The following is a 25496-nucleotide window of genomic DNA, read 5'->3' as shown; positions in this document are numbered from 1 at the left end:
GTGGACACTACTAAGAACAGCGGCTCCTCCCTCCTCTTAATTTCCTCCCATCAATTATTTATACACATTGATAAGATCCCACCGAGCCTTCTGTTTCCTACGCTAAACATTTCCTAGGCTCACCAGTGCTGAGTAGAGGGGAAGGATCACCTCCCTTGATGTTTTGGCAAATGATCTTCCTAACACTTAGCTCAAGAGGCTGATGGCCACCTTTGCTGTAAGAGCACATTGCTGGCTCACATTCAGCATGTTGACCACCATCAACAGAAAAATAAGAATTAGGATGGATCTTTTTTCCTCAGGAGTTGTTGTTTCAGTACCTTTGTTTATTAAAAGATTTTAAAGAAAAATAGCAAGTGGTTTTTTCCCTCCATATGGTGAATATTTAGAGCACATGGAACAGCAGGATGATTGTTTTGCTTATAAAAAGTGCAGAACGCAGCTTTTGCTTTGACATTGCAGTAGCTTAGCTTTAATATCTTATGAAAGTACTTTTGTAGAACAATTATATTTTGCATTATTTAAGAAGTTGTTATAAAACACTGAGTAGTGTAGAAAAAGAAAAATGACCTGTGGTTCACCTTGTAAACTGATACACTTTTCATCTTATTTTTTGGGCTGTTTGTGTCTTTGACACAAAATTCAAATTTAAATTTAAAAATCAACATTTATTTTCTTAATTTTTTTTTAAAGCAGAATGAACATCCTATTTCTTAAGAAATAATTTGCTATAAAAGTACTACCTATTTCTATAACATTTTATAAAATATGAAATAAAAACTTGGGGGAAATGTTCTTTTGAATCCTCTATTTTTTACACCCAGAAATAAAAGTCTAGAACAGACAGACAGAGCTCCTACAACAATACCTGTATTTTAACAGAAAAGATATCAATATCTCACACTGAGTTCATTTTGAGGATCATCCAATAGATAATTAAAAATCTAAAATTTTACAGGCAATTATTTTTCAACATAAATCATTTACTACTTTATTGACAATAACTTAATATATGTAACTTTCTTTTGATTTGTTAAAATTGTTCTATATTTATACAACACGAATGCTGAAACAAGGGATAGAGGATAAATTAGTTAGCCGTAGCTCTGAGATGTCATTTTAATTTTCTGCCTCAGTAATTATAATTCTTATTCCAAGGTGACAATTAATGCAGTATTGGGATGCTTGTGATACCTATTCTAAATACCACTGGGTGTCTAAAGAAGCAGAAATTACTAACTGAAAGTTTGGGTGTCTTGATACTGTGAAATCTGATTAGAACTAAACTGGAATACATGCTTGTGAAAGTACTTTAAGTCTGTTTATCTAGTACGGATTACTGTGTGTTCTATTTTTAAACACATACTCTTATGACTTCAGTTAAGGTGTGGAGGTTTTTAAAGTATCATTTACATGGCTGCTACACTTGTGTCTCTAGTATGGAGTAAACCGTACTAGATAAATATATATTTATTTCTTTATACTTCTTTGTGGAGTCTTAAATAACTCTTTAATAAAATAGACTTGATTTCTGAGAAGGACGAAAGTCTCAAATTGTGGGTTATAATGGAACCACAAATTACTGAGGACTGCATAAGCTCTTTGGATCCCTGTAAGTCTTATTTTACCATAGTACTGTAATGATGGCTGTGCCAAAGATCCAAAGGAAGTAAAGAATCCTTCTTTTTGTCACAGGGCACGGTTTTGAGTAAAGTTGAGACACTACTAATTTGAAGTAAAAACAATGATGTGAGTGGAAAATGTAAACAGAATAAATTATTTTATGTTTAAATATAGATATGAAATACAGATCCATTATATAAAACATATTTATACATAATTGTAAGGGTACGAGTCATATAGGAGGCCAGAACCAAAATGCACTCAGGATCACCTTTGTTGTCACATAAAGCCCTCTTGTAATGTACAGCTTAACCCAATCAAAACTGAAAATATCAAAACAAAAATGCTCATGACGCTCAAGAACAAAAATTTTAGCACAATGTTCTGAGCTTATATTTCTTTATTTATGCTGACAGTTAATTGCCCCTTTTTGAACTTTAAAATATTGTATGAAAAAACATTACAAATGTTGAAGCATGGAAAATGGAAAAAAACTTAAAATGAGCGCTGTATAGTAAATCATAAGACTCTCTGAAAATGATGCACTTAGTTCTTTAAGTCGATTACCCTGATTAAGTGAATTAATTCAACTTTATTTCTTTGTGGTGCAATTTTTTTTTTTTTTTTTTTTAAGGTAGCATTTTACAGTCAGGCATGATGAAAACAAATTTTGTATTTATCTAGGTAACAGCAACTGCCAGTAGCTGTATTCTGAAACACTAATTAAAGTCTCGGGCATACTGTTTTCATTATTTATTTCACAACCTGTCATGAAGTTATTAAAATACATCCTCTGAAAATGTAGGTTTTGCTCACTAAAACAAACGTTACTTACAGTCCAACCTCAGGCTCTGTTTAGGACATGTTTGACTGTCACAGCACTGCACTGAGAAATTTTACAGCCTTAACCTACAAGAGAACTTTTCCTGCATCTTTTTTAGCCCAAGCACTCACAGGCTTTCCTTAAAGAGTGGATATACTACAAAGATGTTATCACAGATATTGTCAAGAAATTATCAAAAACATATGTAAAAATAGGAAAACAAATTTTAGAAGGGAACATTTTTACAATTCTATAACTTTGAAATTTGTTTGAAATTAAGCATGAGGGATATACTTTAATTCCAGTGAAATGTTCATGACTTGAGAATTTCATCTGGCAATTAGAAGATAGACTTTGTGGCTTAGTTTCTGGTATCCTCAAAGCAAGAAGAGAAAGAAATATAAAGATTTTAAATTCATGGCATGAACTGATACCTTGTGATATTTGAGTTTCACCTCAGCCACATAATCCTGTTCAGCCTACTGATAGATTAAACTTCTCATCTTCTATCATTACATTGGATTTTTGAATAATTCATATAAGCAGCTAAGAGAAGATACAGATTTGTGGCCTTAATTGCTGCCTGTATAAGAAAGTTAAACTTGTAGAGAGATTTCAAGTGTGATTTTACAGCCCAGTTGCTGTCAGTGAGCAGAAAGAGCAGGTTTGCTCCGCAGGCGCAGATGAGCCAGGAGCTGAGGATGACCAAAGCCCAGGCTGGGCCCTCGCTCACTAGGCACTGTCCTGCAGCACATCAGCCGGGTTGGCAGAGCCAGGAGCTGGTAACAAGGCCCTTGGATAGCCCCAGAGCAATGAGCTGCTTGTCCACCTGGACCCCAGGCCCCTCTCCTCAGAGCTACTTTCCAGGCAGTTGTTAAAATGTAATCTGCTGTAAGATTCCCAGAGTGGAGTAACATTGGTTTACTTTGTTCTTTATAGCAGAAAGGAATTCTTTAGATTATGCAATGACCTTTTCCTTGCTTAAAAGTATTTTTTAATAATTTATTGTATCTATTTTTAATTCTATTTTTTTAATAATTTATTGTATCTATTTATTTTTAAAATAATTTCACTGTTGGCTTCTTGGGTAAAATAACATTGTACAACAATCTTTTATTCTTGTAAAATCTATAGTTTTTAGTAGTGTTTGATGAAATAATTCAATCAAAAAAAAAAGAGCACTGGATTGCATATAACTAATGTAATTATTATAAGATTTATATTTTAATAAAGATTTTGATAGGCAGCCAAGCCTTTCCATTAGTTCTCAAAAGCTGAGAAAAGTGACAGCAATACTTTGTTTTCAATGGATACAAATGTATTTCCTCAATATCCAACACAAAGAGATATTTTAACTTAAAAATAGTCACTCCTTATGTTTGCTGTTTCTTCAAAAGCACATATCCCTTTCATCCGCTCCCTGCCTTGGCTTTTCCTGAGAAATTCTTGAGACACAGACCTCCTGTGATGTAATGCTTTCAGTTATAATTGGTAAATCCATCAGTCCCTTAGCATGCCGCATTTATTGCCCGTACATGGAAGGAACACACCATGCATGCATTGTTCATTTTTTTTTCTCATGATATGGGCAGAACTGCTATTTACATAATGCCTGACTAGTCTTGAAGGCTGGGGCTCCACTGTCTTTAAATATCCCTTCTAACTCCTGTAGCTGTAAAGAGTTTCTCTTATTCTTTCTGTTCTATTTTATACACATAGGAATCTGAAGAGTTTTTTATATGTATAATCTATATGCTCTTTTGATAATCATGTAGGAAGTTGTGAAAAGCAAGACAATTTAAGCATCCATTCACAAAGCAGAATCCATGGCATTCTGTGCAGGGTACGAGGAGCATATTTATGTATTCCTCTGAGACCCAAGATAGCTGTGTTGTGCCATTTATTTATGCAGTACCTTATTTTTTTTCTGAGCTTTTTTTTTACATGTATACATAGATAGATAGATATAGATATATATTCAAATCAAAACCAACCACCTAAATTCGATGTTTACAGTTTCCTTCAACTAAATAATTTATACTTCCAGTCCTATAGAAATACTTGTAGTCAAGTGAATCTCTCATGTATTCTAATTTTAAAGAAATTTTAATAAAAATTATATCCTGAGAAAGAACTAATTGACATGTCATTATAGGAAGACCAAACAAAAGCAAAAACACTAAACTGTCACTTTGTAATCTTTAGGTTTTCATTTTCAGACTGAACTAATACAGGCAACTGTAATTAATGTAACACATTTCTTTCTGTTTTGTTTCCAGCACCATGTGGAGGGCAGTATACTGGATCAGAGGGAGTGGTTTTATCACCAAGTTATCCTCATAATTACACTGCTGGACAGACTTGCCATTATTCAATAACTGTACCTAAAGAATTTGGTAAGAATTTCTTCTACTGATTTATTAATCATTAATGATTGTTCTACTGTTCAGATGTCCTTCATGTGTAATAGTGACCTTAGATTTTCTGTGTATTGCAAATTGCATATCAAAAATAAATGTATTCTTGACATGGAAATTGATTCTAGGGTTTTGACCTTTTACTTCTCCCTAGAGTAATCAATAGACTTCAGCTAAGCCACCTGTGTCTGCTCTCCAAGCATCTCCTGAATACTTTCATTGATTACGTCATTCATCATCATAGGATAATCATTCATTCAAGCTTCCTGTAAAGTAAAATCAGTTGTCAGAAAACAAGCATCATGTGTTCTCCTATACTTTAACTTTTTGTTTTGCATGTTTTAACAAGGGCTGGATGAGCAGGATCACATTTAACAAGTACAGTGGAGGGAAAGAAAGCAGTTTTACATAAAAGTACCAGAAATGTTTGTGAAAAGTCACAAAACTGATTATTTCAATGTGTCAAAATACTTGGACAAAACCTCTAAAACTTGTGCAATTGTATGCAGGACATGGTTTTCTGCAAAGCAGGTTTCTCTAATTCAAGTCCAGACAAATAGCAGTAAGGTCCATTTTACTACTTACGTACCAAAAGACTGAATGCATAGCAACTTAGTGTGTTTGGTACTTTCTGTATGCAACGAAACCTGTAAGGACTCAGCATTTTTTCACTGAGGAATTTGGAAAGCTGCTGACAGAGATTTACAGGTTGAGAGCTTGGGAAAAGTTTATTACACCTGCTAATAGTAATTCATTATGTCATTCTAGTACTGAACTCTTGATTACTAGTCTTTTTTATTATTATTACTATTATTATTATTATTATTATTTGAGACAAACTCAATGTTTTTGTTCACAATTTTTGTTCACGGCTTTGTAATAAGAAAATTGTTAATTCCATTTTCATCATGTTTTAGAAAGTTTGTTCTTAAATTTCAGAAGCATTTCTCAGAAAAAAAAGAAATACATTTGCACAGTAGATACTTGCAATAACTATGGTTAAATAATTACCAAATAAAATATATTTTAATTAGTTATTGTCCTATTTAAAAAAACACAATATGTATCATATAAAAGTTATTCATAAATGTTTTAAGGGTGGGAGTAACACAAATCCTTGAGATTCGTACTACAGGAAAGTTTAAAAAAGTACTCTGTATTCTTTTATTATAGTTTTCACTTTTCTACAAGAGAAAGTGAGATTTGATAGGATATAATTCTTTTTCCTGCTAGAATTGCATGGAATGCAAGAAAATAACCGGTAGAACAAGAAGGTAGCTGCAACTTATAGAAAGGATCTGTCAAATCATTCAGACTCATTAGATCCCCAAGGCAGTAGTTACAGTGAAATGCTATTGGAGCTTTAGAGACACACACATTTATCCAGTTAGAGGCTTTATTACACAATATTTTTACTAGAATTCCTGATAGAGAACATGCAAAATATCTCTAGGCCCATATCAGTAGTTGTGAAGTTCTTTAACATAATTACATTGTGTTTAATTTTTTGGTGTTTAATTAGTATATTGAGTATCTTGATATTATCAAAATTTAGAAGATGTTAATAAATAATGCTCAAAATTTCATATTTTGCCATATGCTGTTGAAAAATTATACAACCTTTTCACCAGCCATCTAAACAAATAAATATTTTTATTCTTATTTGTTAGAAATTGGCACAAGCAGAATCTATAGCTAACATTTACAATGCTTGGCAAGTACCTGACAAAATAATTTCTCTGTACTGGATCTCATGATGGTCCTGATTTGAAGAGGGCCTGACAGAAAAGTTACTTGAATGTACTGGCCATAGACACAACTTAAAACCAATCCTTTTTCATTCGTGATACAAATTTTCTTTTAAAAGGTTTATTTTTAGCAGTTCTAATAGGTTTGGGGATTGAAGAACATTGCAGTAACTTTACTTCTAGTTGACAATAGTTTGCACAAAGGATGCCCGTGCAGCAATGAAGACTAACTGCACACTGGGCTGCGTTAGCAAGGACATAGCCTGCAAGTTGAGAGAAGGCACACTTTCCCTCTTCGTAACCTTCATGAAGTAACATCTGGAAACTATGTCTATAGTTTTGTGCTTCCAAATTACAAGGCACAGATTGCCAAAATAGAGCAAGCCTAACAGAGAGCCAGCAAGATGATTAGGAGGCTGAAGCACAGTACAAGGAAAAGTTGAAGGAAGTTCAGCCTGGAGAAGAGAAGTGCAGGAGGACCCTTCCTTCTGGAAGTATGCAGTAAGAGAACAAATAGCAGTAGTCACAAGTTGTAGCACAGAAAATTCCAGCTGGACATAAGGAAAACATTTTTCACCATGACAGCAATTAAGTACAGGTAGCTCGAAGAAGAATTTTTGCCAGTTTTCAAAATTTGCTCAGAAAAAGACCTGAGCAATCTAATTTAACTTCCAAGTTAGCCCTGCTTTTCAAAATCAGGAGGTTGGACTATGCAATTTGTTTTAAAAAAAAAAGTTAAAAAAATTAAGAACTTTACAAAAAGTTGGAAAATACAATCTGTACAGAAATTGTGCTGCGTTGAATACCTGTGGTTTGTATACGGAATCTGGACTAGGTATAATTTTAAAACAGATTCCTCCCTTGTCAATAAAATATGGGTGGCTGGAGTGACAAAGTAATATTTTTATTGACTTGATTTTACTGATCTATTACTTCATGTTTCTACTGTTTTCTGATATTTGAATTCAGTGAACCATTTGATATTTACTAGTGAGATGTGTTGTACAATTAAATCATTTATTTGTTAATACACTTTAAATTACTTACAGCTGAAGTGCAATTAAGTGTAGCAATATGTCAAAACCAGTAACACATCGATATTTTTAATATTTGATCAGGTTTTATATTCTTTCTGATACAATAAGTACTAATACAAAGTTACAAAATTAGCCAAATCAATAAGTTTAAAACCTCTTCCTCAGATTAAAGCTGGGTGAGCAACTAATCATATGTGACTATAGATTCTCCTTAATAGCTGTTAAGGTTGGTAATGAAATTTTGGTTAAAAAACTTTCCTTTTTAGATATTCCATTTTCTTATTCTCATAGGTATGTATGCAATAAGGAACAAGACGTGTTTGACTGGAGAGCACACTTTTGGGGAAAGAGTGATTTTTTTTTTTTTTTAATTAAAATTAAGGAAATAATGAAAAGCACATGAGATTCTTATTACTTATGTTAAATGCAGCTGTTTTATCATGGTAGACAATAAATTAACTTGGAAAGGATTCATGCAAGAATCCACTGGTAACCAAGACAAACAAAAATACCTCATTAAATTCGTTTTTAAAGACTAAGTTCTTGCTTTATCTTCTCTCTTTTTGTTTTTTTCTCTTTTTTTTTTTTTCTTTAATGTAGTTGTGTTTGGACAATTTGCCTATTTTCAGACAGCTTTGAATGATGTGGCAGAATTATTTGATGGAGAAAACTCTCAGGCTAGACTTCTTAGTTCACTGTCTGGATCCCACTCAGGTAAGTAATAAAGATAAGAAGTATACATTTCTTGCATGGCTCAGTATGGAAAAAATAAATCAGGAGAATGTTAGAAATTTCATTTGGAAATATAGTAATAAAGTCATTAGAACAGGATGCCAAGGGAAGCTGAAGACCCTTCTAAATCTCTGAATCAAGACATATGATTTAGGCAAGAACTGATTACTAGGATGAGTGCAGAAATAATTGAATGAAATTCTCAGATCTTTATGTAAGAGGGCATGTTGGATGGTATAATTATGTTCTCTGCCCCTAAACTCTGTCAATTACACATCTACATTTTCTGAACGTCTAATTTAAACACAAATTACTTCTATTCACAAGATGCAATTATCTGTATGCAAACATGCACTTAGATTAAAGCAGGCCAGCTGTTGCATTCAGGTAACTATAGCAAAATGGTGACCCTATGAAATCATAACTAAACTTACATGGATTTCAGCATGGCCAGAGTTTCCAATGTATGCATATATAATGGCTATGTTTATCTCAAGTGGATAATATATAAATATATTTCTGCAGCTAGAAATGTGTTTTGTCATACACTCCTAGTATTTAGGAGAGTTTATATGTGAGTTTAAGATTTCTTGCAATCCAGGACTTTTCATGACTTCTTGGTTTTCACTTTGAATAATTGCAGAAATACTTGATATTTAAAGAATGTAACATATCTATTTGATTTATAGAAAACATTTCATTATTTGAAAAATTCAGCTCATCATTTCCCTCTGGTGAATCCTAGCTATTTGTGTCATAATAGGAGTTCACAGATTCATTTTAAAATTTGTTTAATTACTGGCAAGAGTTCAGCAACAAAACAAAATGTTTGCTTTTTAATGTTTAAATTGAAGAGACAACTCATTTAAGCACCCAATTTTACTTCATCAAACATACAAAAAAGTTTACACTAATGTCTGTTTTCACAGCAGACATTTGAAAATAATTGCAGGGAATTTAAACTTGTGATTTTTATTTATTACTTGTGACATATTTGCTTTACATTGGTTTAGGAAGGGGTTCTGTTATGTGGAATTGCTAGTTACAATAATACCAAACTGATCTAAGTGAAAGAATTATAAATCCTATTTATCCAGTTATCTAAGATATTTTAAATTAGTGCATTATCATTTATTTCAGTAGAATTTCCAAAAAATATGGGTTGATATAATCCAGTGAGAATAAAAACAGTTGTCATATGGAGTGGCATCCTTGCAGTGTAAAAGTACTGTAATTTTGTCTGTACCGATTCGTTACTGAACTTTTATCATGACTGTAGATAGATATCTCAGGAAAGGAGATAAAGTGTATTAAACATCTCTAGTAATCCTCAAGTCAATATATAAAATCTGAAATGCTATTAGAAAGTTAATAATGTAATATAATTCACGTGTGACCGTATATTTTATTGAAGCAACTACATAAAACGAGTCATGGATCTGCTCTCTCTCATTTCCGTTTTAGTTTTGAAATGGTAAACATCACATGAAGATCCCCTGTGGCATTTTTCAAATACTTTTAATTGTTTAATGTGTTTTGCAAGGCAAGGTAAAGCTCTCAATCACAGACAAAAGTTAACCAAAAATTCTTCTAATGATTTTGGCCCCAGATGGCAGTAGGGTTCCCCAGACAAGTAGTTTATTGGAGCTCTACTTCCAACAGCTGCAGTAAATGTCAGAAAGTTTATGTTGTTGAATCATGAAGTCTTTTTATTCTGACAAGTTTTCAAACCTCCAATGGCACATTTAATTTTATACACTGTTATTTACGTTTTCTTTAACTATAGAGGAAAACATAAAACTATGTATTTTAACAGTATATTTGATCACATACTGAAGAGCTCTAACTGTTGTTTCTGTTTTGCATACTTAATTTATTTTCTGTTTTCATTTGTAGGAGAGACATTGCCTTTGGCTACATCTAATCAAATTCTTCTGCGATTCAGTGCTAAGAGTGGGGCATCAGCCAGGGGGTTCCACTTTGTTTACCAAGGTAAACATGTCTGCTTCTGGTGGAAGACACTAGTGCCAGTCTCACACAGTGTATTATTTTGAATTCTTCTTAGGTCTTAAAGTATTTCTTTAAATATGGGTGTAGTCTTAACCTTTTTCCAGCCATCAGGGACTACTTCTGATGGTAGACTGGCTTCATAATGGCAGTTGTCTCCGGTGAATTCTATCTGGCCCCATGGACTTGAATATGTCCAGCCTCCCTCAGTAGTTTGTAATCTGTTGCTTCCTTACTGCTGAGTGTTCATGTCCTCCTCAGACTGTAGAAGTACACAGTGAGGATTGTGAAGGCAAAGCAAAAAAGGCATTTAATACTTAAATATTTTCTGCATCATTTGTCATTAGGTCGTCCACACCTTCCCCCACCGGCAATGCATCAACATACCCATGCTTGTATCAACATGCATCAATGTATATTTTGAACCTCCCTTTGTAATTAGCGTAATCTCTATACTCTTTTTCCCTAATGTCCCTTGCTGTTTTTTGCTACAGCTGGACTTGAGCTTTCCTGCTTTTTGTTTCTCAGTAGCTGAGCAATGCTGTCATACTCCTGATTTATTACCTGTCCTTGCCTCCACTTGTGGTATGTCCCCTTTTTGTGTTTAAATTGTTTGAAAAGCTCCTGGTCTAGGCCTGCAGGCTTTCTGCCCAAATTCCCAGTCTTCCCTCACAATGGGATAATTTATTCCAAGGCTCTCAAATCTGTCTAAAAAAATTCATCAGTATCCTTCCCCTTCATGCCTGTTCCTTAGGACAGTCTATGTACCAACTTCATGAATATGCCAAAGTCTGGTCACCTTAATTCGAACCTTCTGCTGGTTCCTCAACTTCCTCATCTTGTGGTCCTTGCAGCCCAAGCTGGCTTCTATATCCACATGCACAAACAGCACTTCTATGTTTGTGAGCAGCTGGCCAGGTTGTAGCTACTTAATTTAATTATCTGATAGAAATATCAATTAAATCTAGCCAGTATTTTGCTTGACTAAAATGAGTAGGGACAATACTATAAGACTTGTTTTCTGAACACAGTGACTGACTATTATATTCGGTTTTGAGCAAAAGGAGATCTACATCTTGATTTTGTATTGAGTTGGATGTAAGTTGCTAGACTCCTATGGACCAGAGGAGGCACATATTTGATCTCTGTTAAAAGCCAGATTTTCCTGAGATGAAAGTGAAAACATGCCACTGGGTAGCATTTGAAATGGGCATTGGAAATCCACCCAGAATTGCTAGCTGCATTTTGGAATTCACTAAATCAGTAAAAATAAAACCAATAGATCTGTTACACAATATCAACATTCCAACAATTTCTGATTTATATTCGGGCACTATAATGCCACAGAAAATAGGTCTTGTGGTACTAGTGAAGAAATGTCCAGTTACCTGAAGCAGATATTAAAAATGAAGTGAAAGATTTTGTACTTTTATACCTAATTGTATACTTAACATTTATTTTATGCTTAATTTTTGCCCCATCCAATTACAGTTGCAGTATGAAATAGTGATCATTTTCTAACAAAAACAATAGAAAAATATATTTTGAGATTTGTTCTATACGAACAGTTATTGACTTAACAAGTGAGTACATCATAAGAGCTTGTTATGAGAATCTTTGTTACATTCACCTAAAGTCTATTTCTAGAAGTACTGTTCATTTCAGCTTTCTCAAGACATAAAGAAAAGAAAAATAAAATATTTTCAAGTACTTATGAAAATCTCAGTTCTGGATATGTATAGGCAGCATAATGTTTTTCAAACCATATAGCTGTGCTTCAATGTGTTTTTCCCACCTATAGTTTCAGAGTTAGTTTGACTGAAGTTAGCTTAGATCCTGCATCACATGCTATTCTTCAGTGTAATACTATAGAGGGTAAAAGTGCCAAAGACAATTTCAAGCTTACCTCATGAATATCTGTAGCTCAGCTCAGGGTTTTGGGGAGTTTGCTTAATTGTATTAGTATTGTTCAATACTCCCAGTTGATGTTTCAAGAGTTTTCATTCAGGCTGCTAAGAAATTCTGTCTTCTTGGAGAGCTTGGAGGGAAAAATTGGTATGGCAGAGACCATGAGGCAGTTTCAGTGTTGAAGGGTGGGTGGCAGATGTAAGACTTGCAGTTCTCTTCCTGACACAACTGAATTTGAGGAGGTATTATGTGCATGTCTGCACACTGCAGTTGAAATGCAAGAATGAGGCAGCGTGCCCAAGTCTGTTAGCATGCTGCTGGCAGCTTAGTACTCTAAGTTGATCCATGTGTCTTAGAGAATGCAGTCTGGTGACACCTGGAGCAGTGCTTAGAGGTTCATTGCCTGTACAGGCAACAAATGCAGTCCCAAAGGGGCTTCTGGGCAGTTCACTAGATGTATTGCATATACATCCAATAAGCTTAATAAGACAGTCATTGAACACTGTGGTTTATTGTATACTAGCTTTTCAGCTTTACTAAATTGAAGTGTAAAAGTAGTTTTGGATAGTTTTAAATAATATTATCAAGATTCATTAAAAAAAAATATTTTATTGTTTTTACATTGGAGCACAGTCATGGTTTGACACAGCAAATTAATGGCAAGAACTGTCTCACCTCAAGAATATTTCCATAGTTGTAAGGAGCTTGTTGGGACTGTTCAAACTCCTTCTGGGTGGTGTTTTTAAGCCTTCTTAACTTCTGTGTTTCTAGAAATAATTTATCATGCACAGTTAATCGGAAAAGAGGGGGAATATAAACTTCTGGAATTAGAAAACAGCTTTCAGCATCTGAGTTCTTATCATCCATTTGCATATGAATGACACCTTTCTATCTTACTCTATTTCGTTTTCATATGCCGAAAGTGTTCAGTTAATTTTTGCTGCTTTTAAAGAATTCATAGTGACACAAACCCTCAATTCTCTTAGCTGTATGTGTATATATACACACGCACACACATTGCTGTTGAACAGTAAGTCTCCAGGTGAGCACAATGATATGCCTCATTTCAGTCATTTATTTGGACTACACTTGTTTTTTAGTAACTGTAAGAAATAGATTTTAACAAATGAGAAGTGTTCTCTGCAGCAGCAGAAAATGAATCAGGCAAAGCCACTTTATTTGTCCCAGGAGAATCATGAAGCTATTTGAATATGCAGGTTTTTTAATATATTTTAAAATAGATATTAAGAGCTTTATTTAATACATACATGTATGTATACATATATTGGTTAATGAGTTAGTGGTATTTAATAAGCTCTATCATTTTGAGATTTTTCTTTCTTCTTTTGAAGCATGTGATCATATTTCCAACAACTGCCTGCTTGCTAGCCTTTTAAATACTCTAGAGGATAACATCCACTCTCACATTGAACACAGTAATCTGGCCTGCAAAGTCAATCATTTTATTTATCGCCCTCTATTCCAGGTTGACCTTCTTCCCAGTTCACTTTTCCACTGGGCTGATTTCAATTTCGTTTCACAGCAGTATGAAACATTTACTAAAAGATGGAGGATAATTACTATAGAAAATGGAATATCTCTGTGATACAGCTTGAGAAGTCTAGGTTACCGATGCTATAGGCAAAAGCTAGAAGGAAGTCTAGAGGGGAAAAAAAGTTACTGCTTACATTATTTCACATTCTGGTTTGAGCAAGCAACAGATAAGGTTTGTAGCTTTTGATTCAGATTTAATGGCTTTTGCAATGCCACTTTCTTAAAAACTTCTTTTTAGCTGCATATGTCATCTGTGCCTTCATTTCTTTTTCTCAGATGACCACATTTCCTTGTATTTCATACAATAGTAAAGGGTATCTGTAATATCAGACTGAATGAATATCCAGTCTTTTAGAATATTAGGGTCAGGTATGTTGAAATATGCTAGGAACAGTCACATTTAAGAGTGGGAATTATATTTTTTTCGGGTTTATCTTATGCTTGTTTTCATGCTATGACATCACCTAAGAAACAATAGCATATTCTTTTATATAGCTGAGGCTGCAGCAGTACAGAGTTCTTTCCCTAAAAAAACAAGTAATGACCTTTCTACCACCCAGAAATTTATGGGTTTTTAATGCTTGTCTTCCTTTACTTGCTCTACGATACAAATACATGAATTAGTTTATGAGGTCAAATGAGGTTTTAGAGAGGACTCTTACAAAAGTTAGCATACTAGGATGAGGAAAGACTGTGGAAGAAAGACAAAGGGGAACAACAATAAAAGAGGAATGTGACTTTAACCATTAAGTTGATCTAATCTGTGACAAGAATAAGATACATAGCCACAGACTTACTGCTAAGTGTAATTAGAGAGCAGAACTAAGACTTAGTATTATTTCCGTATGAGTTACCATGACACATTACGTCCTGGTTTGCAACAGCATTCCTAGAAAGGTGGTCAGTGTGCCAAGCCTGTCATTGTTTAAGAAGCATTTGTACAATGCCTTTAACGTGCTTTAGCTTGGTCAGTCCTGAATTGGTCAGGCAGTTGGACTAGATGATCGTTGCAGGTCTCTCCAACAGAAATAGTCCATTGGTGTAGAGGCACTTCAGCTGGGCTGTTGGCCGTGTCACCTTTTAGAGGAACACACCTATTTTCCTAATTTTCAATAGATGTTTGAAACTTTACTGCATTTTGCCATGGATTACTTAAATCTAAATTCCATTTTAAGCAGTATGGGAGTGCCTCACTTTGTTATGTCTGGCTTGCATTACATTTATTGTGAAGTTCTTCTTAAAACAGGGGAAAAAAAGCATTAAAAAATGGTGCCTCTTGTAGTGAATGGCATGGCTTATTTAACCTGTGAAAAACTGAGCAAAATGTCAATTTGAAAATGTCATTGAGTGTTTCCTGCTGACAGTTGAATAATCTGACACAACTCCAGCCATGGATGTTTGTGGCTGCCATGGCTGTTTTACGTACTGGCCACTCTCACTAAAATGGTGGCTTTGAGTCTGAAAAGGAAGCACATAGCAGTATTTCTGCTACATGAACTAATTTAAGAGTGTTAGTAAAATGCCCCTACATTTGCTATAATGGCAGAGATAGCTTGCTCACAGGAAAGTAACTTTCATAAGGCAATATTATAATGAAACCAGATGATTTGACATCTTTTGTTGAGAGGTGCTGAAAATGCTAGTTACGCAAAAAACTGTTTGGATTACAAATGCATGTATGCAAATTGCCAGCTGTGATTACTGACAATTATAGGATATTCTTTAATCTGATTTTTAAAAAAGGTCCTTTACCTTTGCACAGCTGTTGCAGGGGTTCTGCAGATGTGGACTCCAGGTGAGGGTTAGAGAATCTGAGCAAGGATTTTCTTCTGAAACTTCCTCCCTCTTGAGGAGGTGGGTGAAAAAATAAATAGAGAAAGGTAGTATTCCCATAAAAGGCTGGGCAAGAGTTTCTTCCACACAGTGAATGAAGAATACTCCAGGAGTGATGCTGAAATTTTCAGTCAGGTCATATAGCCTCTTAAAAAGATAGGTAAGGTTTAGACACATGTAAAGCTAAAAGTTTAACTAGCAGGGAGCTGTAGTGGTGACTTGTGTGGGAGGCGGTCATGAGCTACCATGTGCCACTCACAAACAGCTTCCTCTGAAGCTGGTATGAACTAACCTCTCACATGCCAAAACTTCCACTAGTCAGAAGAGCATGTAGTGCCTGTTCTCAAAGATGCTTGAGAAAGTGACAACTGCTTTGGGCCAGAGATGCTTCTGGGGATGTGCTGCTGGAGATGCTGCTGGAGGGAGTGTTAGAGACACACTCTTGGAAAGAGGCCCTCCATGCCAAAGGGATAGCACTTCTAGAGGGACTGTGGCTTGTCTCTGGAGTGAGAACACCTCAGAGGGGTTGGCAGCCTGTGAAAGACCTATTCTGCAGTAGGGGGACATCTCTAAGCAACTGCCACCTATGGGTGACCCATGCTGGAGCAGGAACACTAAGAAACAGTGTGACATGAAAACTTGAAGAAACAAAAAGCTGGAGAGAAAAATGAGTAAAATGCTAAGTACAGCAGAGGAAAAACAAAGAATCAAAAAGAGAGCGCATAACCCCAACCTCCTGTGCTGCCTCTTACCTCACTGGTGAGACTAAGATGGATGCAAGGAAGTTGAGACAAGGAAGGGGGAGAATAGGTGTTTGACTGAATTTAAGCCTGGGGAGAGGGAAGGAAAGCTGTTTACTTAAGTGGTTATTTGGTTGGTTATGTCCTCTTTCTTCTTAACTTCTGAATAAGTCATCAGAGGTTTGTGTTAATTGGTAATAAATTAAATTAAGCATAATTAAGTATAAATTCCCTGAGTCAAAACTGGTTTGTCCACAACAATGTATTGAACCTTTTGCTATCATGATTGTGAATGATTTATCTCATGAACAAAACTCCCATTTAAGCAAGTAGTCCTGACCAAGGGACGGATTAATGCCTAATCATGTGGCAGAAGCTGTAGTTCTGCCGTCACCATGTAGCAGCCGTCATCACCTAGCCAGGTGTAAAGTCATTATACAATTTAAAAAAAAAAAAGGGTTGAATAAAATAGTGCTTGTATGGTAGACCATTTGTTAGAGAAAAGACTATTAGTCCCAACAAAAGAGAATGAGAAAGAGCAGGCTAGGTCAGTTGAATTGACCTGGCAGACTGCATCTGGTCTGCAGGTTATGATCAGGAAGAACTGTGACTGTGTGAAATCCTTGAACTGTGGTTTCTTCATTATCCTTCCACAAGTGCAGGACAATTTCCTGCTGTGGTTAGAACTGTATGCATGAACAAGTTTCACAGAGCAGCTGGGTGATACTGAGGTCCTGTTGAAGACTTAATCACAAAATCCCATTTATTTGAACAAAGGCAGGTATATTAAATTTACTGAAAGGGAATTGGTTTGTTTATAGTATGTAAAGTATTTAACCATTTTAAAAACTTGAAAAATGTGTTTGCTTTTGTTTTGCTATATTGTGTAGTTATCATTACAGGAGTATGTTAGTTTACCTGTGACCGTTTCTTTCAACCTTCGATACATTTTATAACTTTCTTAAGCTTTAAAGGCTGAAATCTCCTGCAACCATCCAACCTACTGATTTAGAAGAAAATATGTGCTACTGTATCCGTATGACCTTGTCTGACAAATCAACCCACTGCATATTAATAAAAAGAGCATGTATTGTACTATTATTACTAGTACTAATTATTTCTAAATCTTTTTTGACAAAGCTTTTCTGTACATTCAATACTTGCATAAACTAACTGTTATTCTCAGTAGCCATACAGAAAACGGGTAGAACACAATGTTAATGTAGTCATAAATGAGAACTTCCAATGTTCTGCAAAAATGTGTTGTGTATTTCATGCTAGATTTAAGACAGGATTAAGTTACTGTATCCAACTTGTCAATAAATGTTAACTTATAGAGCACTTACCAGTACTTTAAAACTGCTGCACTTAAATAATTGTGATTCTGAATAGAGCAAATGGAAGTATACGAAATAAGAAAAGTATAAAGCTATCAATATGAAAATAATTATATATAAACTCCACACACCTTGTCTTTTACTTAGTGACCAGGGTAGCTGAACAAATAGGGTGTGTGTCTGCACAGGTATGCACGTGAATAGATGGAAATACTGCTCTTCACCATTACAGGCCAGCAAAGAAAATGTAAGGATGTAAAATAAAATTAAATATAACTGTGATTCTTTTTACACTAGTCTTAAAATAGGTTAATAAGCCAGAAATATCATGTTTGAAAATCTGCCAGGAATAAAGTCTGACTGCCACCACTCCCCCTCACCCCTCGCTTTTTTTTTTCTGGTGCCATTCTGTGTCTTTGTTAATTAAGGACCAAATGGCAGGCAATTTTCATGGTGTCACTTACACATATCTAGATGCAGTTATCCCCTGAAACTAATTCTTGAAGAAACCAAACTGATCAAACAAAGCTTTTGAATATGCCATTCACACAGAAAAATTGCTTATATTTAAAGAGATTATTTTTAATGTACATTTATTTTATTATAGTGTAAAACATAGATGATACTGCACACAAATTATACTTCCATCATTTTTTCTATAAATATATATATATTTTTAAAAATTTTGGCAAAATGAAATGTAGAAAGAACAAGTTTGATCAACACAAACAACATGCACAACAGTCAGTACGTACAAAATAAAAAAGCTTGTTATAAAGAAGTGGTTGTAAATAACAAAGCCAAAGGGAAAATAAACCCATGGGCTTCTAATGAATTTAATTATTTTGCTCTTTAAATGTTGCTTACAGTCTTTTAACTGTTCCTATATCACATCAGGTTTATGAATTCTCAGAAATTATTGGTAAAAATAATTGTTGTCAACTGTAAACACTGAAATAGCCATAAGGGTACATTGTTATTACTTTGCATTCTCCAATATGATAAATCATATATTTGTGTAACATTACATTGGGTTTATATCTGGTTATCTACAGCATAATATTTTTCTTGGCTTCTAATGAGAAGCCAAAATTTCCATATTTAATAAGTAAAATAGGTGGTATGTATAGTATCCTGTCATTAAAGAGGGCAGCTGAAACACCCACTGATCCTCTCATGCCTAAGGACGTGCTTCCAAAGTCAATTGCTCTCCAAGCTTCCATGGCACTCACGTGACTGTACATGGTCACAGCCCAAAACCCCAAGCCAGCTAACAGCTGTGAAAGCATTAGGCCATTCTTGAGAATACAGGAGCAGAGCAAATAAAAGGAACAAATACAATTAAGCTCTGTCCTGCAAGAAACAATGAGCATTTTTAGTGGTCTATTAGATGATGACTGTCATTTGGATTCATGGCATCTTTTTGGTTTTTTCTTTCTCTCTTTATACAGCTGTTCCACGCACAAGTGATACACAGTGTAGCTCAGTTCCAGAGCCTAGGTATGGAAGGAGAATCGGCTCCGAGTTTTCAGCAGGCTCTGTTGTTCGATTTGAGTGTAGTCCTGGCTATCTGCTACAAGGCTCAAAAGCTATCCGATGTCAGTCTGTACCTAATGCCTTAGCTCAGTGGAATGACACAGTACCAAGCTGTGTAGGTAAGCAATTACATTTAAGTCATCTGTTCTGTCACACATGTCTCTGAATCAGAATTCAGGAACTGTTTCAGAAAATAGTATTTAACACATATATTCACTCTCCTTCGATTAATATCAGTCATGCCCAATTTAAAAGAGCAGTTTTCCATATCAAAAAGTAATTGAGTACCAGCTGGCTGGTAGGCAGTATAGTGTTTCGTATAATGACTTAGATTATATGAACAAGTGTGATGCACATTTTCTTGAACATTCATTATTTTCATGACTCATCTACAGCTTGAAATACAGGACAGAATTTAATTCTCCAGAAGTTTTATTACATAGTACTTGTTGTATATTTCTATCACACATAGGATGATGATTTCTTTTTTTCAAGTAGAAGTATAGTGTACATTGAATAATGATAGCATTGTTAAGTATAGCTAATTTTATTCGGTCTGTCAATAGACCTACAGTGGGATAACATTTAGCACTTCAGATTTTTTCTTGTAAATGTTGAAAGGTTTTCTTCTCTCCCTCCTTGGGGAGGTGTCCTGTTTTCTGTGTATTCTGTTTTTTGTTTAGTTTAGTACTGTTTTCTTGAACCTTAAAGAAGCAATTGCTTATACAGTAAAAATATTTAATGTACTACACTGCTTTACCAGCTAGATCCAATATTGGAACTATCTTAGGCTGTGGGTACGTTCACATGATTTCTGTCAGTCATGATTGTGTTTAATGTTATGTCTTTACAGTTTGTTGTTACTCTCAGGTAAGACATGATTAATCTGTGCTGCTAGGCTGTTCCAGGCTGCACACGCTCAAAATGAAGGTCACTTCTGAATTGTTTATTCATGCAGGTTGTATCTTAAGCTTGATATTGTTTATGTGTTTTAGATGACATTGCTTTCTCAGTTCATATCGTTGCTTCATGTCTATGAGTTTATGCTACGAAGGAGAATTATTAGAATTGGCTTAGTAAAATTATTACTACTTTTCTGTTCTCTGAAGAGGTTTAGGTTTTGTAATAATTTATGATAATACTTTCTTTCAGTGCCATGCAGTGGGAATTTTACTGAGAGGAGAGGTACTATTCTTTCACCAGGTTACCCTGAACCTTATGGTAACAGCTTGAATTGTGTGTGGAAAATCATAGTGACTGAGGGATCAGGTATTCAGGCAAGTCTATATTCTGTCAAGCATGGAATATTAACTACTTTGTGGTTCAGTTTAAAAAGTAATTGTTTATATTTCTAGAAGTATCAGAAAATAGCAATCTTTAAGATCATTTTTTTGGGTACTTGAAATATTTGTGCTTTGTTTTTCTCAATATTGTTCTTTAGTTAGCTTTATTCTATGTTACTTTATTTTTACATGAAGGAATGAATGCGAAATGGTTAACTAGCAGCTCTCTCTTTTACCTGTGTAGAATGTTGAAAGCAGGTCCTGATCCTTCAGTCTGGTATGCAAATGCCAACCCTTTCTATCTACTAGGATATCAGTAAGACACTTGAGAGGTCTGCAACTGTCTTGATTATCTGCTCATTTACACTTTGAGTGATTATTTATAATCATGCAACATATGTGCAAAATCCTTCTTACTTATCTAGTGTCACGTTTTCTAAAAGTTAAGACAACTTAAAAAGTGAAAGTTAATGTTTTATTTACATTTTTTCACTCAGGTGTTTCTGTTTGGATCTGCTTATTTATATTTTCTTTAGGGCATGTTCTCTTTTTATTTTTTTGCTTCTAGGACATTTAAAAATACATATGGCTAGTTGGTTTAAAAAGTTCTGTGGTGATGTTTTACAGATCCAGGTCATCAGCTTTGCCACTGAACATAATTGGGACTCTCTTGAAATATACGATGGTGGAGATATGACAGCACCACGTCTTGGGAGCTTTTCAGGTGAGGATATTCCATGATCTAAACATACAGTTCTATATATAGGTGTGTGAGAGAACATGTCTTTGTTTGCTCACGCATATAGACAAGGAGTATATTTGTATTGCATCGTCTGTGATATCATTATGAAACTTTCTCATTTTGGGGAGATTTCAGGTGCTGTAAATGTGCCAATATTCAAATGCAAAGGGAGATTTTAAGAAGAAAATATGATACCAAAATGAAAATGTGTAGCATTGAGTAGTGGGATTTAGGTGATAATACTTTCAAAAAAAATTTCTTTCTTTTATCTTACCTACCTCAACCATAGAGAAGATATAGTGATATAAATTGGTACTGACATTCAAGGAGATTCCTTTGATAGCTTTGATTTAGTTTATCCTTGTTAGCCTTCCTTTCTCAGGAAAAAGCTGAAGCATTCAGTGTTCATCCAAACTCACCAGACCTCAGAGAACAAAACAAATTACTACAATTGGGACATAACAAACCATGTAATTTGTTGTTTCACGTGTACATCAGGCATATATAGTTTTATTCCTTTTTTATAAGACAATTTTTATAGAAAGAGCATGTTCTATAAACCAAACCAAGAGAAAAAGATATCTCATAGAAGATTAAGTCATGAATAATATCCCAGACTCATGAAGTCTATCACAAGCCTGATCTGATTCTGGTGTAGCTAAAGCATTTTGTGGAATTATGCCTCTCTGGTGACTTTATGAACTTTTAAAGTATAGATGTGTATTGGATTATGCAAGGAAATGAATGATCAACTGAAAAAAAATTACCCCATATTATTTGTTTGGATATTGAAGTAAATAACTTGAAGTTGCACCTCAAAATTTACATATTAAACAGAGTTGTGGGTTAACCCTAGCAGGCAGCTCAGCCCCACCCAGCCACTTGCTCACTCCCACAAAGTGGGATCGGGGAGAGAATTGGAAGGGTAAAAGTAAGACAACTCATGGATTGAGATATAATAGGTAAAGCAAAAGCTGCACATGCAAGCAAAGCAAAACAAGGAAATCATTCACTACTTCCCATCAGCAGGCAGGTGTTCAGCCATCTCCAGGACAGCAGGGCTCCATCACGTACAACGGTTGCTTGGGAGGAGAAATGCCATAACTGCCAATGTCCCCTGCCTTCCTCTTTTGTCCCCCAAGTTTAAATGCTGAGCATGACGCCATAGAATCATAGAATCATAGAATCATTTAGGTTGGAAAAGACCCTTAAGATCATCGCGTCCAACCATCAACCATGCCCACTAAACCATGTCCTGAAGTACCCTGTCCACTCGCTTTTTGAATACCTCCAGGGATGGTGACTCAACCACTTCCCTGGGCAGCCTATTCCAATGCCTGACAACCCTCTCAGTAAAAAAAAATTTCCTAATATCTAACCTAAATCTCCCTTGCCTCAACTTGAGGCCATTTCCTCTGGTCCTGTCTCCAGCCACCTGACAGAAGAGACCAGCACCCACCTCACTACAACCCCCCCTCAGGTTGTAGAGAGCGATAAGGTCTCCCCTCAGCCTCCTCTTCTCCAGACTAAACAGCCCCAGATCCCTCAGCCGCCCAAAACTGAACACAGGACTCGAGGTGCGGCCTCACCAGTGCCGAGTACAGGGGAACAACCACCTCCCTGCTCCTGCTGGCCACACTATTTCTGATAGAGGCCAGGATGCCGTTGGCCTTCTTGGCCACCTGGGCACACTGCTGGCTCATATTCAGCCGGCTGTCAACCAGCACCCCCAGGTCTTTCTCTGCCGGGCAGCTTTCCAGCCACTCTTCCCCAAGCCTGTAGCGCTGCCTGGGGTTGTTGTGACCCAAGTGCAGGACCCGGCACTTGGCCTTGTTGAAATTCATACGATTGGCCTCAGCCCATCTATCCAGCCTGTCCAGATCTCTCTGTAGAGCGTCCCTACCCTCCAGCAGATCGACCCTGCCTCCCACCTTGTTGTTGTCTGCAAACTTGCTGAGGGTGCACTCAATCCCCTCACCCAAATCATCGATAAAGATATTAAACAGAACAGGGCCCAACACTGAGCCCTGGGGAACACCACTTGTGACCCGCCGCCAACTGGATTTCACCCCATTCACCACAACCCTCTGGGCTCGGCCATCCAGCCAGTTTTTCACCCAGTGAAGAGTGCACTTATCCAGGACACGAGACACCAGCTTCTCAAGGAGTATGCCATGAGAGAGTGTCAAAGGCCTTGCTGAAGTCAAGGAAGATAACATCGACAGCCTTTCCCTCATCCACTAGGCGGGTCACCTGGTCATAGAAGGAGATCAGGTTGGTCAAGCAGGACCTGCCTTTCGTAAACCCATGCTGACTGGGCCTGATCCCCTTCTTATCCTGGAGCTGCCGTGTGAGTGCTCTCAAGACAAACCGTTCCATAATCTTCCCCGGTACCGAGGTCAGGCTGACAGGCCTGTAGTTCCCCGGATCCTCCCTCCGACCCTTCTTATAAATGGGTGACACACTGGCAAGCCTCCAGTCCTCTGGGACCTCCCCTGTTGACCAGGAACGCTGACAAATGATAGAGAGTGGCTTGGCAAGGACCTCTGCCAGTTCCCTCAGTACTCTTGGATGGATCCCATCGGGTCCCATAGATTTGTGAGTGTCCAGATGGCGTAGCAGGTCCCTAACTAATTTCTCCTGGATTAAGGGGGGTATGTTATGCTCTTCATCCTTACCTTCCAGCTCAGGGGGTGGAGTACCCTGAGGATAACTGGTCTCCCTATTAAAGACAGGCAAAGAAGGCATTAAGTACCTCGGCCTTTTCCTCATCTCTGGTTGCTACGTTCCCTTCTGTATCCATTAAAGGATAGATATTCTCCATATGGCGTAGATATCCCTTTGGTCAGTTGGGATCGGCTGTCCCAGCTGGGTCCCCTCCCAGTTTCTTGCTTACCCCCGGCCTACTCACTGGTGGGACAGCGTGAGAAACAGAGAAGGCCTTGACTCTGTGTAAGCACTGCTCAGCGGTAACGAAAACATCTCTGTGTTATCAATGCTGTTTTGATCACAAATCCAAAACATGGCACCATGCCAGCTACTATGAAGAAATTGAACTCTATCCCAGCCAGACCCAGTACAAAAGGCTATAACATTTTATATTAAATGCCATTAACTATGCTGTATATTCAATTGGCAATAAGGAAGAAAGAAATAATGAAATGTAATCAGCTTTTGACAAATGAAATATGTGGCAAATATATTGGACCCATTGGATAAAGAACTGATGAAATGATCCATTTAACAATATTCCATTTAACAATACTCAAGACTCAAAACGCTTTCGTATTCTATACTAAAAGTGTGTCATCTTGCTTCCTAATTTCCAGAGAAACTGAAAAAGGCAGGTTTTTGTATTAGAAATATTTCATTGGAGAGAGAGTAGCACAGCTTTATTGTGGATTTCTCTCTTTTTTATAATGAATGTTGGACTTAAAATGAAGAATTGTTTTGTGTATGGGAAGGGTCTAATGAATAATATTTAAACATGACATGAAATCTGCTGTTCTCAAAACCGAACCAGTAATGTGACATTGAAAGAAATCTGCTGTTCTCAAAACTGAACCAGTAATGTGACATTGAAACTGAATTCCAGGCATAAGTTCATAAGTGGTAAAATTCAGAAGGTATTATTTCCCTCTTACTAAATCTTGTACAATACCATTGGCTTCTGCTTCACTCTCTGTGAATTCATCTGTCTTGTAAATATGCATTCAAAATGAACATATGTGCAACTAATTACTAACAACTTACTAAACTGTGCTGCTAAACTATGTCATGGTGTTGAGTTGGAAAGGTGAACTCACTGGAGTCTGTTCATTAAGGAATACTTTAAAAGATAGATAACTATAGCATTTCTTTTTGTCAGGGCAGAGCGCGGGCAAGCAGATCCCTGGGTTTGGGGTGCCGGGAGCAATGGGGGCTCCCCATGGAGGGGTGGCAGGGCAGGCCCTGGCAGCCAGGGCCTATCCCACCGCCCCAGCCAGGAGCAGGGCAGCTGGGGGGCACTGGGGCAGCCCCAGTCCCAGGCATTGGGCATCTCCCTGGGGACCAGAGCAGGCTGAGGCCAGGCTGGGACATGGGCCTGTGGGTAGGCCCAGCTCAGCAGGGCCCATGGCCAGGCAGGGCAGGGTCGTGGGGAGCTAGAGACCGGCCCTACTGTGGTGTCACTGGGGC

At 36.6% G+C, this 25496-nt stretch overlaps 1 protein-coding gene across 1 annotated transcript in view; it reads left to right on the top strand.

Annotated features, from left to right (window-relative positions):
* The window catches only part of CSMD1 (CUB and Sushi multiple domains 1), a 1244186-nt gene that overhangs the window by 1028911 nt on the left and 189779 nt on the right, over positions 1-25496 (top strand). Inside the window, exons 31-36 of the mRNA XM_052809685.1 lie at positions 4726-4842; positions 8249-8362; positions 10277-10372; positions 19211-19414; positions 20448-20572; positions 21206-21302. Of these exons, the coding sequence (XP_052665645.1) occupies positions 4726-4842; positions 8249-8362; positions 10277-10372; positions 19211-19414; positions 20448-20572; positions 21206-21302 (753 nt within the window). The remainder of the gene's footprint in view (positions 1-4725; positions 4843-8248; positions 8363-10276; positions 10373-19210; positions 19415-20447; positions 20573-21205; positions 21303-25496) is intronic.

The sequence above is a fragment of the Harpia harpyja genome, chromosome 15, assembly GCF_026419915.1.
Source record: "Harpia harpyja isolate bHarHar1 chromosome 15, bHarHar1 primary haplotype, whole genome shotgun sequence".
In the NCBI taxonomy this organism is placed as follows: domain Eukaryota; kingdom Metazoa; phylum Chordata; class Aves; order Accipitriformes; family Accipitridae; genus Harpia; species Harpia harpyja.
Note: the sequence above shows the minus strand (reverse complement) of the source record. Positions and strands in the feature narration are given on the sequence as shown.